The sequence below is a fragment of the Rutidosis leptorrhynchoides genome, chromosome 6 (genome assembly GCF_046630445.1).
Source record: "Rutidosis leptorrhynchoides isolate AG116_Rl617_1_P2 chromosome 6, CSIRO_AGI_Rlap_v1, whole genome shotgun sequence".
Lineage (NCBI taxonomy): Eukaryota > Viridiplantae > Streptophyta > Magnoliopsida > Asterales > Asteraceae > Rutidosis > Rutidosis leptorrhynchoides.
This window is the reverse complement of record NC_092338.1, coordinates 392,968,743-392,984,793: the sequence shown is the minus strand read 5'-3', so window position 1 is coordinate 392,984,793 and position 16,051 is coordinate 392,968,743. Positions and strand designations below refer to the sequence as shown.

Genomic DNA, 16,051 nt, shown 5'->3' with positions numbered 1-16,051 from the left:
CAAATGGAAAGGCATTGAGTTTGAAGAAGATTAATCACAAAGAAGAAATGCGCAAATTCGATACGTTAATGGAAAATATGTCTGCGAATGAGTTGTTGGCCAACAAATCGAAACCATGAGGATATCCTCATGGAATACCCGTGACCTCGAAAACAAATCAAGGGGCGTATGGCGGGTTCAATGGTCAATATGATTCAAGTGCAATATTTAGCAATCCAGGAAACGATGGTAAAAAAGTTTCACGACCCACAATGAACGCAATATAGAAACTCTACTCTTTTAACATATCCAAATGGATGTTAATGGAAGATCAAGAGTTCTACCCTCTATATGAAGAGATGACTTTTTTACTCTTCGTAAACATTGGAATAACAAATTTCGGATCACATCTATTGTCAAGTGGACTATGCCATATCAGTTAGTAATTTCTCATACGATTGGCTTCATGGTTTGTAATAAGGGATGATAAATTTTGGAGGATAATTGGCCCCGCTATAATTTGGGCCATTTACAAATATTAAAGCAAGAGTGTTCTATTGGGCCGCAAGATCAAATTTAGTTCGCAGCGCATGAAGTTTCTTCAATTTTATACTTCTCATATGAAGTACGAAGTAATTGTTTTGGCTCCTGTTTGATTGTTGTAATTTACATCTAAGCGAAGTTAATGTTTTCATGATCATGACCAGTACCCATGTTGGTTGGATCTCAAGTTTATTAATGTATTTCCTAATCTTGTTGTTTTCAGAATTTTTTTTTAAAATAGTAATTTTTTCAAACCAACTTTTAAAAATGGAAACTAAATCAAAATCGTTGCAAAAATGGTAAAACCGAAGTTTGGAACTTCGGTTTTGCCATTTCCGAAGTTTCAAACTTCGGTTTTGGGTGATCTGTCAGCAGAAACCCTAAACCGAAGTTTGGAACTTCGGTTTTATCAAATCCGAAGTTCCAAACTTCGTTTTTGGTATTTTTAATTTTTTTTTTTAAACACTAATCTTATAAATAACTTGGTTTTGATAGTTAATTTACAATTTCATACGCTAAAATTACTTTAATAATATATAATAACATTACAAACAATAAAATATTAATATTAGTAAGATGCAAATACAAATTTTTTGAACAACACTTTTATTAATATCAGAATCACGGTTACATTTTTTTGAAAATAAAAATACATAATTTAAAACAATACATAGAAATTTAACACATAATTAAATTAGATGCAATGGAAGAGGTTGGTTTTTCACAATTGCTTCGTTTTTGATCATAATCCATTCATCTTCCTCACAAAGATGCTCGAATTTTCCTTTACCTTCATTCCAGAACATCACGCCCGAATGTTCAACCGTTATGTTTTCTTTGAGCCACTCAAACACCTTCGAAATTGTTGTCATCTGACTAACATCCACATTTTGAAAGTACTTATATTTATACCCCCAGTAAAACTTTTTTGTGTTGAAAAATGTCCATTCCAATAGACATTAATTTGAACAGGAATTGGTGACATGTTTATGTTTACAAAATTAAAATTTATGTTTGGAGAAGGGAGAATAGAGTGATACATCCGTTTGTTGTAATAGATGTCGGTTTATATAATGTAGTTAAAATTGAAAAACAGGCCTTTTAAAGTTCGGTTTCAGTAAAAGCTACCGAACAGTGAAAGGTAATAGTAAAAGGTAACAGTATTGCTTTTTATGACATGTCTAGTACCTGACAAACCGAAGTTTCAAACTTCAGTTTTGCATGCTATTTTCTGATAGGTCTGAAACAGAATTTTAAAACTTCGGTTATATGTAGATTCGGGATTATAAAAGTGATCTGTGATTATTTCATAAATACATAACAAAAAATGAATCCGAAATACGTATCAATTGACGTGTATCATGGTTGTGATTTTGAATGGAATGATGGTAAAACGGAACTCTGTAAAGGGCCTAAAATGATGTTTGATAACGTAGATGTTCGGGGCTTTAATATGGAAAAGTTGAATGAGTTTCTTCGAGAAAAGCTACCAAAGAATCCACGTTCAATGGACATATACTACTACAAAGCAGGAGCAAGTGAAGCCGAAGCAATGTGCTATGATGAAGAATGGTATACATTAGTAGGGAAAGCGTGTATACTTTCAGAAAACATCAAGTTATATGTTTTATTTGGAGTTTTTGAAGACGCACTAGAGTTCGATACGATGTATGATAGTCATGGTGAATACTATTATGCACCTAGATCTTTTATAAATTAAAGTTACTTGTAATAGATTAGTAACTTGAATAAGATTGGTAAAATGGCAATATTATTATTTCAACAACACCTTTTTATTCATAAGAAACAAAGTACAAGAAACAAACTACAACAAACTAAATACAACAAATTACTAATGAAAACCTATGGGTTTCTAGTACGTGGACAAGTATTCCTGTTGTGACCTTCAGTTCTGCATATACCACACTTTGGAGCTTGCTTTTCACGTTCATCCATCTAGTTCTTCATACGTTTTGATTGCTTCCGCCCTCTGTGCTTAATCAATCTTGATGGATCGGCCATAATTTTCCATTCTATATGTGTCCAGTAGCTCGCATCTCTTAAAGGATTAAAATGATCACTATATTGCTCTCTCCATGTAGGAGTTGTATACTTTTTACTGATTTGTTTATTTATATCCTCGTTTAGATGGCTACATACGGAAATGGCATGAGAGCAAGGTAATCTTTGGTGTTGCCAAATACCACATGAACACTTTTTCCTTTTAAACTCCACTGTGTAATCAGTGCCACCCTCACCACTTCTTTGATACGTTGAATGAACCTTGTAGATACCTTGTTCTTCGTGATAACATGTTGTTTTGTAACGTTGAGCTCTTTTTGCCCGTTCGTTAAAGATGTTAAACATGTACTTCGAAAGTGGTGAATTACATAGCCTTGCTTCTCGACTTTGGTCGTAGAAGTGCTGTCTGGTGTAATCAAAGGTATATTCGATAAACGCTTTGATCGGCATCATTCGGGCATGACGGAACACATTGTTGAGTGACTCAGCAATATTTGTCGTTGTGTTACCCCAACGACTCCTCTGACTGTCCCTATACACAGTCCATTTGCCTACAACAGCATCTTGCAAATATTGCCAAGCCTCAACACTAGCTTGTTTGATGGCCCTGAAAGCATTCTTTTACAATATTTGATTTGTTGTTGAACCGACTGTCCAACACAAGTGTTTGAGCGATTTCACTTTAGTGTGTTTGCTCAACAAGTTACTACTAATGTGGCGTAAGCAGTACCTATGTTCCCAACCATATGTTTGAACACCCATTGCATGTAAGATACCTTGGTGTCGATCAGAGATGACACACAACTTTTCGTCTCCAATAACATTTTCTTGGAGCATTTGTAAAAACCAAGACCAACTTTCGTTACTTTCTTCATCAACTAGGGCAAAGGCAATAGGTAGAATTTGATTGTTAGCATTTTTGGCAACCGCTGTTAACAGTTTACCCTTATAACTACCTTTCAAATGGGTGCCATCGATGCAAATCATTGGAATACACAGTTTAAACGCTTTAATGGCTGGACCGAATGCCCAAAACACAAATTTAAAGGTGGCGAAACCTTCATAAATTTCAGGTCCATTTTCAAACACAACAATTGTGTCTGGATTGGTAGTAACTAATTCATTTATATAATTTGGTAAATGAATAAAGTTACTTTCCCAAGTTCCAAACAATCGTTCGATTGCAATACGCCTAGCGTTCCATGCTTTGCTGTAACGGACATCCACATGCCATGTATTTTTTATTTGGGCTTGGATGTTTTTAACAGGATAAGCAACGTCCACACATATTTGATGTTCAATTTCAGTAGCAATTAAGCTAGCGGTTAAACAACGATTGTTGTTTTCTAATACGTGTCCATAACACGTGTGTTCATCTTTCCATTTTGTTATTTTCCATACCTTAGATCGATTGTGAGACGAACCACTAACACTCCAGGCACAATGGTATCTTTCTTGTGGACCCTTAAAACTTGAGCTAGTTGTTCTACAATGTGCTTGCCAATAACCCGGCTTGCTTTGTGTAACAACTATTTCTCTATTATGCTGTATATTCCATTTTCAAACAGCATAAATAAGTTCGGATTTGTTCTAGAACACCATTCCTTTGGAAACAATACCGATCTCCTTATCATAAAAAACCCATGAAGCTTCTTGGTCGTCATCGTATGGAAAACTATTACTACCCTCACCTGAATTAACAAACCCAAAACGTGAAACTGGGGCAGGTTCCAATTGTGGTTCCACTTGCTCCTCTCTACCTTCGTCACCCGAAACATTATCTTCAACTCTATATTCAGAAACTGTATCGTCGGTTGCAGTAGACATACCATCATCGGGGTCTACTACATTTTCTACTTCGTCTCTTCGTTCTTGTTCATATTCAACAACCGTTGAATGGAGGTTTGATGTTGATTGACCACCCTCCAAAGTTTGAATAAGATCAACATAACCCGAACCTTGGGTGGTTGAAAAAACTTTCTCAAACTGAATTAAAATTTGAGCCTCGTAATTTGGATCATTCTGAGAATAAAAATATATTGTTTCCAAAGTGTTATCATCAGTAACTTCACTTTTCCATTCATTTCCATTGAAAAGAACCCACAAGAACATTTTTAACGTGTGTGATCTTTGACTCACACCTACATAATTATACGCCATTTCGTTTAACTGCATACAGTTAACCTTGGTTGTCAACACAAAACTCCTTCTAATCGTTGTGTTATCACCGGTAAGCCAACCATTTTGGTATGAAATTTGCCCTCCCCAAAGAAAATGAACCATGAATGGACGAATTATAGACATTTTTTTAATTATTGATCTATGAAACTGATTAAGATTAGTTTGAATTGTGTTGTTGGTGTTTGAAACTGACTTTGAAATGCTTGAATTGTGTTCTTGGTGATGTTTGTGTTTGAGTCCATGATAAGTGTGATATAAATAAACGAAAAAAGATGATAAATCAGATTTTGACATGATAGGTTAGCAGGTTTCAGTCCATAATTGAGACTAGGGTTGCAGGTTTCAGTCCATAATCGTGACTGGTTATGCATACTGCAAAACCGAAGTTTGAAACTTCGATTTTGCTGAAAAGCCTGCAAAACCGAAGTTCCAAACTTCGGTTTAGGGTTTCTGCTGACAGATCACCCAAAACCGAAGTTTGAAACTTCGGATATGGCAAAACTGAAGTTCCAAACTTCGGTTTTACCATTTTTGTAACAATTTTGATTCAGTTTCCATTTTTAAAAGTTGGTTTGAAAAAATTACTATTTTAAAAAAAAGTCGTTGTTTTCAACTTGTTGTTTTAGATTTCCTCAAGTTCTCTTTTAGCCAATTTAACTCTTTGTGAAGCTTTCTCTAATCCTTTTAATAATACCATATTTTACTCTTTATTTAACAACCCATTCATTAACTATAATAGATAACAACATCTTCAATGCCTATTTTTTTTTTGTTTAAATAACGATTACTATTAAAGAAGAATGCTAAACATGTTGAGACAGACTTATGACCTCTAAAAAACAACTATTTTCAGTGAGTATAAAGTCGGAAACTATATATGTAAATTTACCTTCAAATTTTCATTTTGTTAATAATAAGTGGGCACTACATTTGTTTGTTAGATATGCATGCGACATCAATGCCTATTAAAGGAGAAATGCCTATTAAAGGGGTAAACGTTAAAAATTTAACAAAAGATGGCAATCATCACTCATAGTGGCAGAAATTCATTAATTCGAGGTGACATGTATTCTATAGTAGAGGACCTCGCTGCGTTTTCCAAAATAATAGGAGTGGAAAAATTAGAAGCAGTTTTGAAAAAGTTGAGCAGTTGTATGTAATATATTGTTTCTAGGTCTTTGTCTCAGTGATACACATGTTGTCTCTAATGTCTTCAAAATTGTTTGTACGTGTCGTGTTTTAACTTCTCCGCTCCAGCAATCGACTATTGGTATCAGAGTGACGCTTTGCTTCATTTTTTGTCATAAAAGACGACCAATCTGACCCCAATTTCATCATAACTTTTTAATTTAATCAATCACTCGACATATTCACTAATCCAATAAGTTATTCGTGATACAAATGAATGCAAGTAATATATATTTATTTTAATCACTACAGTGTTTCGTTTAATTTTATATTCTACTACTATTCGTGAGCAATTGGTATGAATTTTCAGTTGATAGGTAAACTGTTCTTTCCCTGGAAGTTTCAATGATTCTCGCGAAGAATCTCCATCCATCAAACGTATATGTATTTTATGTTTGATATTTAAATATATGTTACATTAGGGTATATATTTTACGTTCTTTAACATGAAGTTATGAAGTAATATTTGACTAGGAAAGTCAATCACAAAGTTGAAATCCTAAATGTAGCGAGCTACAACTCTCTGGGTAATATGGTATCTTTATTCCTTTGTTTGCTGTTATAACTTATTTAATATGTTGTCCAATATTTATTATGCAGGTGCATCACACTTTTATCGAGATGTAGCTTACTGCTTGCACCCATTGCAGCGCATATTTCTTAATATGAAGAGCTCCTTAATTCGTATTCTAGATTCCTTCACCGGTATTTCTGCTGAGAAAATGGGCAGTAAGAATTACATGGAAAACATTAGTGCCTCTAACCAGAAGTTTAATATGACTACTTTCGTTGCTCATTTAATGATTTAATTAATAATTAATGGTATTAAGGCCAATGGTTTTATGATTTCAAGAATTCTCACTATTCTTTATATACCCAATAGTCTTTGAATCACATTGTAGGTAAGCTTTCGTCTATCTAAAAAAACTACCAACAAAAGAAGAAAAAAAATTCTAAATTAAGACCCGCTGGCCACTGCCACACCTTTTGCAATACGACAATATTAACCCCCCTTTGTACTAAGTGATAGCAGCAATATCATTCTGCTTCAGTTCATACTATGCATTTTGTTATAGAAATGGAAAATTTGTTAGAAATGTTCCAATTTGCTGGACCTAACAAGTTCTCTGTAGCAACGCACGGATAGTCACTTCACTTGTTTAGACAAAATTACATGGGTAGTAATTGTGGTTTGTATGAAATTGCATTCGAGTCTCTATACTTACTTTGCATTCCGAATCTATGTGGTTTAATTTTGTCACAACTCGTCTCTCATGTTGACGATCATCAAAATTCTCCATTAACTTCAGTCATGTGCCAGACACGTGAGAGTAAAATAGTCTTTTACTAGTCAATTACTAATAATAAGCAGTTAACAATAACCTCCATCCCTTATCCCGAATCTCTTATGTAAATACATCATTCCATCTCTTCAATGTTTGATTTATTTTTCGATTGTATAGGTTTTTTAGCTCGATTGTTCGCGTGCGTTCTGATATAAGATTATGTTTTACTTCAGAGGTCTTTGGTGGTTTGGGGTCATTAAGAGGTTATCGATTGTGGTTACAGAGGCTAGTGTGTTATTCCAGATTAAGCAATACATAAACTCCACAAGAATGTTAGTAGCTAGTGGTTTCGCTCTACGGTTCATGTAGATTTATATATGAGATTTAATTTTTCGATGAGAGGCAGTCGATGGTTTTAGACCGATTTATTGGTTATTGGTTTCGTGGAATCAGAGGTTATTCTCGTTGAGTTTAGTGTTTTTAAGTTTCAAAGTTTCAGGTCGTGATTTTCGGGGCTTTCGTTGGTTTTCGGGGTTTTTTGTGGTTCTCGGGGATTTTCATTGGTTTTCGGGAGTCTTTTGGTGATCTACGTTGGATCCATGTCTATTTTGTTGGCTCTGGTTGTTGACTCGGTTAAGTGTTAGCGGTTGTTAGTGGCATTTAAGTTTCAATTCGTGGTGTGAGGTTTCGATTGAGGTGATTTTTACTATTATAAGTATTTGCCTTTGTTTGTATGGTCCATATGTTTAAATGGATGTTTTGTTGATTTTGGTCATTGTTGTGTTTGTGGTCATTCCCCCTTTTCGTGCATTCTACAGTCTTTGCCTTTTTGCAGTAATTGTTTATATTGAGTTTAGATGACATTTAATCCTTCCATTATTGATTTTTCTTTTCGGGTTTAATTGTTATTTTCGCTATCATATTGGGCTTTTGGTACTTGGGTTAGAAGTTATAAGGTTGTGGCATTCGTTGGTCACACTGGTTAATTGGTTGGAAAATTTCGAGTGATAGTTGTTTTCGGGAATGGGGTCGTGTTAGAGGTTTTGAAGTCATGTGGTTGGTACATTGATGTGTACCTAATTGTTTTGGCCGGCGGTTGCGTCACTTTGGTTGTTTTGTTTGTTTAATTATTGTAATGTCTAGCATTGTCGTGGTCGGCTTATTACATCAATTTGGTTGTTTCGTTTGTTTAATCATTGTAATGCCTATCATTTTGCTAGTGTTTTATTAATAGAATAACCCTGACTTAAAAAATATGTTGCAAAGTGGCTAGGATTGATTTAATAAATGTTTCAATTGTTTCAGTGTCTTGTTTCAAGTAAATTGTATGATCTATTTGAGATAATATCAGATAAAATTTGTGATATGTATCTCAATTCTCGTTTTTCGCATAAAAATATTACAAAAATTATTAAGTTCATAATTATATTTTAAATAAATATATTTAGTGAAGGATTTATCATCGCAAGAGAACTAGTTTTTATTGATCCGTTGGGAAATGACTCGATATTTACCTCTTTCTCTAAGTTCGGAAATAAAATATGGGATGCGGTTAAGTGGGTTGGTTGTTATATGCTATGGAAAGCTAGGAACAATAAAATTTTCAGGAAAAAGGAGTGGAATGGTATGCATATACTAACCGAGGTGCAAACGGTTAGTTTCGGTTGGATCTCAAAGAGGTTGAAGATGTCCTCCCTGGAGTGGCACCAATGGATGCTCAATCCGGGCTTCTACGTCGCTAGAACAGGTGTTGGCTAGGATTATATTCTCTTTATATATATAGTCGATCATTCCCCGTTAGCTTTGTTCCCGGAGCATTTACTTGTATAGTTTGTTTTTTCGCTCCGAGGCAACTTCTCGTTTTGGTTCTCGGGTTGTATTGTTTTGTTTGTATATATAAAATTTGCTTGCTTTTTAAAAAAAAAAAGCAAATAACAATAACAATATCAATAAATAAATAAGAAAATCAAAATATATATATTTATAAAAACAATAATATAAATAACGGATGCGATGATTAACAATATATAAACATTGTTAATCAAAAAACTAGCCTAAAACAAATCTTAAAGAGCATAAACAATAAGCTAAATCAAATTGAACAAAGATATAAACCAAACGAATCAACAGATCTAACACCAGAAACCAAGAAATCAAACGATTTATTAACCACCAAACAATCCAGAAATTAACAACCGGATGTACAAAACCACAAGTGTAAACTCTACACTTTGAATCTATAAGACTAATACAGAAAGATTGTTCATCAATTAGATGAATCAATCACAATACCAAAAACAATGAGAGAGGACAAAGATGAATCGTATGAGAATGATACAGTTATTATGACTGAAAACCCTAACTTGATCTATTTATACAGAGATGAAATGAGAGAATGACAACCAGACCCCTCAACTTTAACTTTGGTGGATCGACTGTTTTATCCCTTGAACTTTTTAATCTTTGTCAACAGGCCTCTCATTGTTTAACACAAACTCAACTATGTCCCACCTGTATATCACTAATATAAAGCCCCATACCAGGTATGTTACTTATATAAGAGTGATATGTGATTCACAAAGAGTTTGTGCCTTCAACCACTGTAAAACATGATCAGCTGACAGGAACAAAACAGCAACATTCAGCTACAGAAACTGGACATCTTCTTGTATCACCAGCAACCTGCATATGCTCAACCTTACTTTAAGTACATGAATATTGCTTGAAATACATAATTAGATTGCTTATTTTAACACCCTCCCACAATCTGATTATGTAAACATATCTTTCATTAACAACTTTTCAACTAAGTATTCATGTTGCAAGCTATTTAGACCTTTTGTAAAAATGTCAGCCACATTTTCTTCAGAGTCAAGTTTTACAGGTTTAATTACACCACCAACAATTTTATCTCTTACATAAAAGAGATCAATCTCAAAGTGTTTAGTCTTCTCATGAAACACAGGGTTTGAAGCAATCTGAATAGCAGCTTTATTATCAACAAACACATTTACAGGAATGCTAAACTTAATTTTTAAATCATTTAAAATTTTTAAAACCCAGACCACTTCACAAGTAACAGTGGCAAGTGCCCTGAATTCTGCTTCTGCAGAAGACCTGGAAATGGTTGGCTGTTTTTTGCTTTTCCAAGCAATTAAAGACTCATTAAGAAAAATAGCATACCCTGTTATTGACTTTCTTTCCATTACCCTTTTTGCCCAGTCAGAATCAACAAATACTTTAATATCAGAAACATTACTCTTTACTATATGCACAACTTTTCCTGGAGACTTCTTCAAGTATCTAAGTAATCTTAATGCAAGTTTCATATGAGATTTCATTGGAAAATGCATAAATTGGCTAAGGACATGCACAGTAAAAGAGATATCTGGTCTGGTTAGGGTAAGGTATATCAATCTTCCTAAGAGTCTTTGATATTGATTAATTTTTTCAATAGGAGCATCAACCTTTTCATCAACAAAAGAAACTTCAATAGGAGTTAAAGCAGGTTTACAACCAGTAAGACCAAATTCAGCTAACAAATCAAGACAATACTTCCTTTGTGATAAACATAGCCCTTGTTCAGATTTTAATACTTCAATACCCAAAAAATATTTTAACACTCCAAGATCCTTTATCATGAATTTAGTAGATAGAAATTTTTTAACTTTGTCAATTTCACTAACATGACTTCCAGTGACAACAATATCATCCACATAAACTAACAACCCAACAAAGGACTCATCATCAGATTTCACAAACAATGAGTAATCATTTTTACTTTGCACAAAACCATATTCAATTAATGAACAAGTCAGTTTTTCATTCCACTTCCTAGGTGCCTGCTTAAGGCTATATAATGACTTAACTAGTTTGCAAACTTTATTCTGAGGTAAGTCACAATACCCCAGAGGAGGTGTCATATAGACATCCTCATCCAGGTCACCATAAAGGAAGGCATTGTTTATATCTAGTTTTTATAATTCCCAACCTTTTTGAACAGCCATATTAATTAAACATCTCACAGTAATCATTTTTACAACAGAAGAAAAGGTTTCATCAAAATCTATGCCTTCTCTCTGATTAAACCCTTTTGCAACTAATCTTGCTTTATACCTATCCACTTCACCACTTGACTTATACTTAATCTTGTATACCCATTTATAACCAATGGGTTTTCTACCAACAGGAAGATCAGTAACAACCCATGTACTATTCCTATGAAGTGCCTCCATTTCCTGATTCATAGCATCAACCCATTTAGGGTCTTTTGATGCCTCCCAATAAGTATCAGGTTCAACAGATTTGTTTAAAGAAGCAATGAAAAATTCATTATCTACACTTAGATTAGCATAGTTAACAACTTTGTTTATACTATACTTAACCTTATTATTCATCACATATTCATTAAACCTCACAGGTAAAGTTGACTTTCTAGTGGACCTTCTTAGGTCAGTTTGTTGAACTTGTGTAGGGCTAAGACTAGAAGGTTCATTGTTGCCCTCAGGAAGACCACTATCATCATTTGATGTTGTAGAAGTAGAAGGAATATCAGTGTGCTCTTTTGAACCATCACTGTCTCCCTCTTCCTTGCCATCACCTGAATGATTGTCTTTCCCTTCATCATTGGGTCTTTGAGAATCTTGGTTATCAAAGTTAAAAAAGTTTAATGTGTTTATATTAGAAGACTCCTCATTGTCAAAGTCATTCACAGAAGTTTTGAAAGGAAAGATATTTTCATAAAACTTGACATCTCTGCTAAAAATAATAGACTTTTTATCAAAACTGTACAATTTATATCCCTTCTTAACACTTGAATATCCAATAAGAGCACACTTTTCAGATCTGGAACCAAACTTATCAGTAGAATTTAAAACAAAAGCAAAACAAAGACATCCAAAGACTCTCAAATGGGAAAGACTAGGTTTTCTGCCATACACAAGCTCATATGGACATTTACCAGCAATAACAGAAGATGGAAGCCTATTAATCAAATAAACAGCAGTTAACACACAATCACCCCACATATTAAGAGGGATCCCCCCTTGAAACATAAGAGCCCTTGCAACATTTAGCAAGTGCCTATGTTTCATTTCAGCAATCCCATTTTGCTGTGGAGTATAGGCACATGATGTTTGATGTACAATACCCATTTCATTCACAAACATATTCATTCTTTGATTTACAAATTCTGTACCATTGTCACTTCTTAGAGTCTTAACATTTTTACCAAACTGAGTTTTAAGTAAAGTACAATATGTTTTAACTACTTCAAAAACTTCTTCTTTACTCTTTAACAGATATACCCAAACAACCCTTGAGAAGTCATCAACAATAGTAAGAAACAATTTATAACCACCTTTACAAGCAACTTTATATGGTCCCCAAACATCAAGATGTACTAATTCCCCCACCTCAGTAGTCTTGTGATCACTGAGTGGAAAAGGTTCTCTTGTTTGTTTTGCCTTATGACAAACTTCACAAGGACCATGTTTTTCAAAGTCTCCTAAATTAAGATCATTTTTTAGTACATGCAAAACAGGGTCTGCAGGGTGCCCTAATCTATCATGCCAAACAGTTTTAGACAACATGCAATTAACATTACTTGAAGTGTAATCACTACCTTTATCACAATTGTTAAAAACATATAAGCCACCACTTTGTCTACCAGTCACAACATTCTTTCTGGTTTTCAAATCCTGAATATAACAAGCAGACTCATCAAATCCAACAAACAACTTGCTATATCTGGAAATGCAATAAACAGATAACAGACTCACACAATACTCTGGAACAATCAACACATCATATAAAACAAAGTTAGGTGCCAACCTAAGATCCCCTATTTTTCTTACCCTAGCTTTAGTGCCATTAGGGTGTGCAACAGTAAGATTTAGATCATAAACATCAATACAATTTTCAAAACCTTTATCACTATTGGTCATATGTTGATTAGCACCAGAGTCAATGATCCATCCATAATTAGGATTAATTTGATCATTTGTGTTAAAAGATCTAAAACATTTATCAAAGTTGGAATTAAAATACACATTCAGATTCATAAATTCACCTGTCATATTTGACTGAACACAATTTTTCCCAACTTTATCATCCAAAATAGCTAAAAGTCTGCTCAACTGGTCACTAGTTATATTCACAGAATTCTGAGAAGAACTGGAAGTTCCTGCAACTTCAGTCACACTACTAACATTGTTTTTGAAAGTATTATTGGATTTCAAAGTTCTTCTTTTAAAATTAGGTGGATATCCAATTATTTCAAAACATTTATCAATTGTATGATTTGTCATACCACATTTAGTACATTTAAGATTATTTACCCTTGGAGGATATTCCACCACCTCATAACACTTGTCAATAGTATGCCCAGACCTACCACATTTACTACATTTCAGATCATTACTAAAATTATTTGTTCTGGATCTGTTAGTAAAAAAAGCTACAGACTCACTTCCAGTTTTCTTATCATTGACACTTCTATGAGACTCTTCTCTAGAGATTATTGAAAAAGCTGTTTTGACACTTGGTAGAGGGTCTCTAGTCAAAATATTACTTCTTACAGGTTGATAAATGTCATCAAGACCCATAAGAAACTGCATTAACTTTTGTTGGTCAATAATATCTTGCCTAGCCTTATTAGAACCACATTCACATGCAGGCATTTTACACAGAATATCATACTGTTTCCACAAAGAATTCAACTTATGATAATAATCAGAAACAGTTAAGCCATTTTGAGTTAAAGAATTTATCTTTTGATGAAGATTAAACAACACAGAACCATCAACTTTGTCATAAGTTTCTTTTAACTCTTCCCAAACAACAGAAGCAATTTTAGAATAGATTTGACCATAGTACAACTCTTCAGAAATTGACCCAAGAATCCAAGATAACACAACAGCATTACATCTATCCCATTGATTAGCAAGAACATCATCTGTTTCAGACTTAACAAGTGTACCATTAATAAATCCAGTTTTATTTTTAGTTTGAATGGCTAATTCCATTGCACAAGACCAAGATTTATAATTCTCAGTACCCTTCAATTTAAAATTTATCAATGGTGTACTAGTAATGTCACTAGCATCCAAATAAAGTGGATCACCAAAATCTAAATTACTTATCATAGTAGCAGTATCTTCAGAAGTAGACATGATTATATAACAGATAGCACCAAGAAAACAATCAAGACAAAGAAATCAGTTAAAGCAGATAAAACCCTAAAAAGGTAATCCAAGCAGTGATCCAGATAAGTAAATTCTCAAGGGAATTTACTCCAGGTCTTACTTGGGACCTTCTATTTAACAAGAACAATAACAAGCAAATAACAAACAGAGAATATATGCAAGAAATGGAAAGATCTCACAGAGTACTCCCTGCTCGGTTGAATGCTTTTGAAATTAACTTGCAATAACAGCGGAAGAACACTTTGAATTAGCAATTGAAACTTGAAATATGAAGAATCCCCAATTTCTTTCGAACACTTAAAACCCTAGATTTGAAAATTGATGAAACCAATTGAAATCACCGAAGATCGATTGCTCTGATACCATGAACAAAGATATAAACCAAACGAATCAACAGATCTAACACCAGAAACCAAGAAATCAAACGATTTATTAACCACCAAACAATCCAGAAATTAACAACCGGATGTACAAAACCACAAGTGTAAACTCTACACTTTGAATCTATAAGACTAATACAGAAAGATTGTTCATCAATTAGATGAATCAATTGTAGGGATTTAACAAGTTTCATAATACTTAAAACCTTTTAAGAATCAAATATAAGCGGAAGCATGAAATCATTACCAATTGAACTTGTTAATCTTTAACCAATTAAAGTTAAATCCCAATTAGGATCAAGTTGTGAAACATACTTACAAACTACAAGTAAGAAAAGTGTATATACCTTCTCCTAGCTTGTTGGTAGATGATGATGAAGATGATGATGAATGGAGCTCCAAAACTATGAAACCTCAAGTAGTTATACCCCAAACTTGTGCACCAACACCCTAGCTTTGGTTAGGATTTAATTACACTTGAATGTTGCTTGCAAAAACCAAACTTTGAACCCCTTTTAGCTACCAAAAGGCCACGGCACCAGCAGCTGAGTTTTAGAGGATTATGCAGTTTTTTTTGTAAGTTTAAATGTATATTGCAAGCTCACTTTGAGTCAAGGTCCTTTGTAAACTAATAGGCATGTCCCTTGGCACTTGTGTTGTCTTAAAATCAACAAAAACAAGCATGGGTGTGGTATCTTGGAGACCAAAATTCTGCACACCACATGTGTATTTTATAACAAGTTTTATTTTATAAAACTTATATTTATTTTATAAAACTTGTATAAAATAAGCATGTATTTGTTATTTGTAATTATTTCATAAACCATTTTATGAAATACAACATAATTATTTAAACCTATAAATAATTAAATCCACAACACATATAAATTATCCAAATAATTTTCTCAAGTGATCATAATTTAGAAAACCGATTTTTCTAAAGTTCAAGTGTCGTGTATTCATTTAACAATCCAACCGTTAGAATGAATACATATAAGGTGTCGGTAAGTTTGTTATTGGGTATGACCCGACTTGGATCATAACATGTTAGCCACATTAATTTAATATGTCTCTCGGGCATACGAAATACTTTCAATCTCCCACTTGCACGAGAAACATAAGAAATTAATGCAAGTGATGGATACAGCCTAACACACCGTCCATCACCCCTAATATGTTATGACTTTGTGCCATTCAATAACATCATCCCTTTCGAGTTCCCATCTCGAATATGATTAGGTGAATCTTTCATTATTTCCTTTCGTCC

The 16,051-nt window shown here is 33.7% G+C and overlaps 1 protein-coding gene across 1 annotated transcript; it reads right to left on the bottom strand.

Annotated features, from left to right (window-relative positions):
* Nucleotides 1-9,970: 9,970 nt before the first annotated feature.
* LOC139854997 (uncharacterized mitochondrial protein AtMg00810-like) lies at nucleotides 9,971-11,122 on the bottom strand. Its single transcript, XM_071844260.1, has one exon. The coding sequence runs from the start codon at nucleotides 11,120-11,122 to the stop codon at nucleotides 9,971-9,973; it is 1,152 nt and encodes a 383-aa protein (XP_071700361.1).
* Between the last annotated feature and the right edge of the window lie 4,929 nt (nucleotides 11,123-16,051).

What these genes read in the sequence shown, in the direction of transcription:
- LOC139854997 (XM_071844260.1), bottom strand. Translation starts at nt 11,122, where the DNA reads ATGACACCTCCTCTGGGGTATTGTGACTTACCTCAGAATAAAGTTTGC.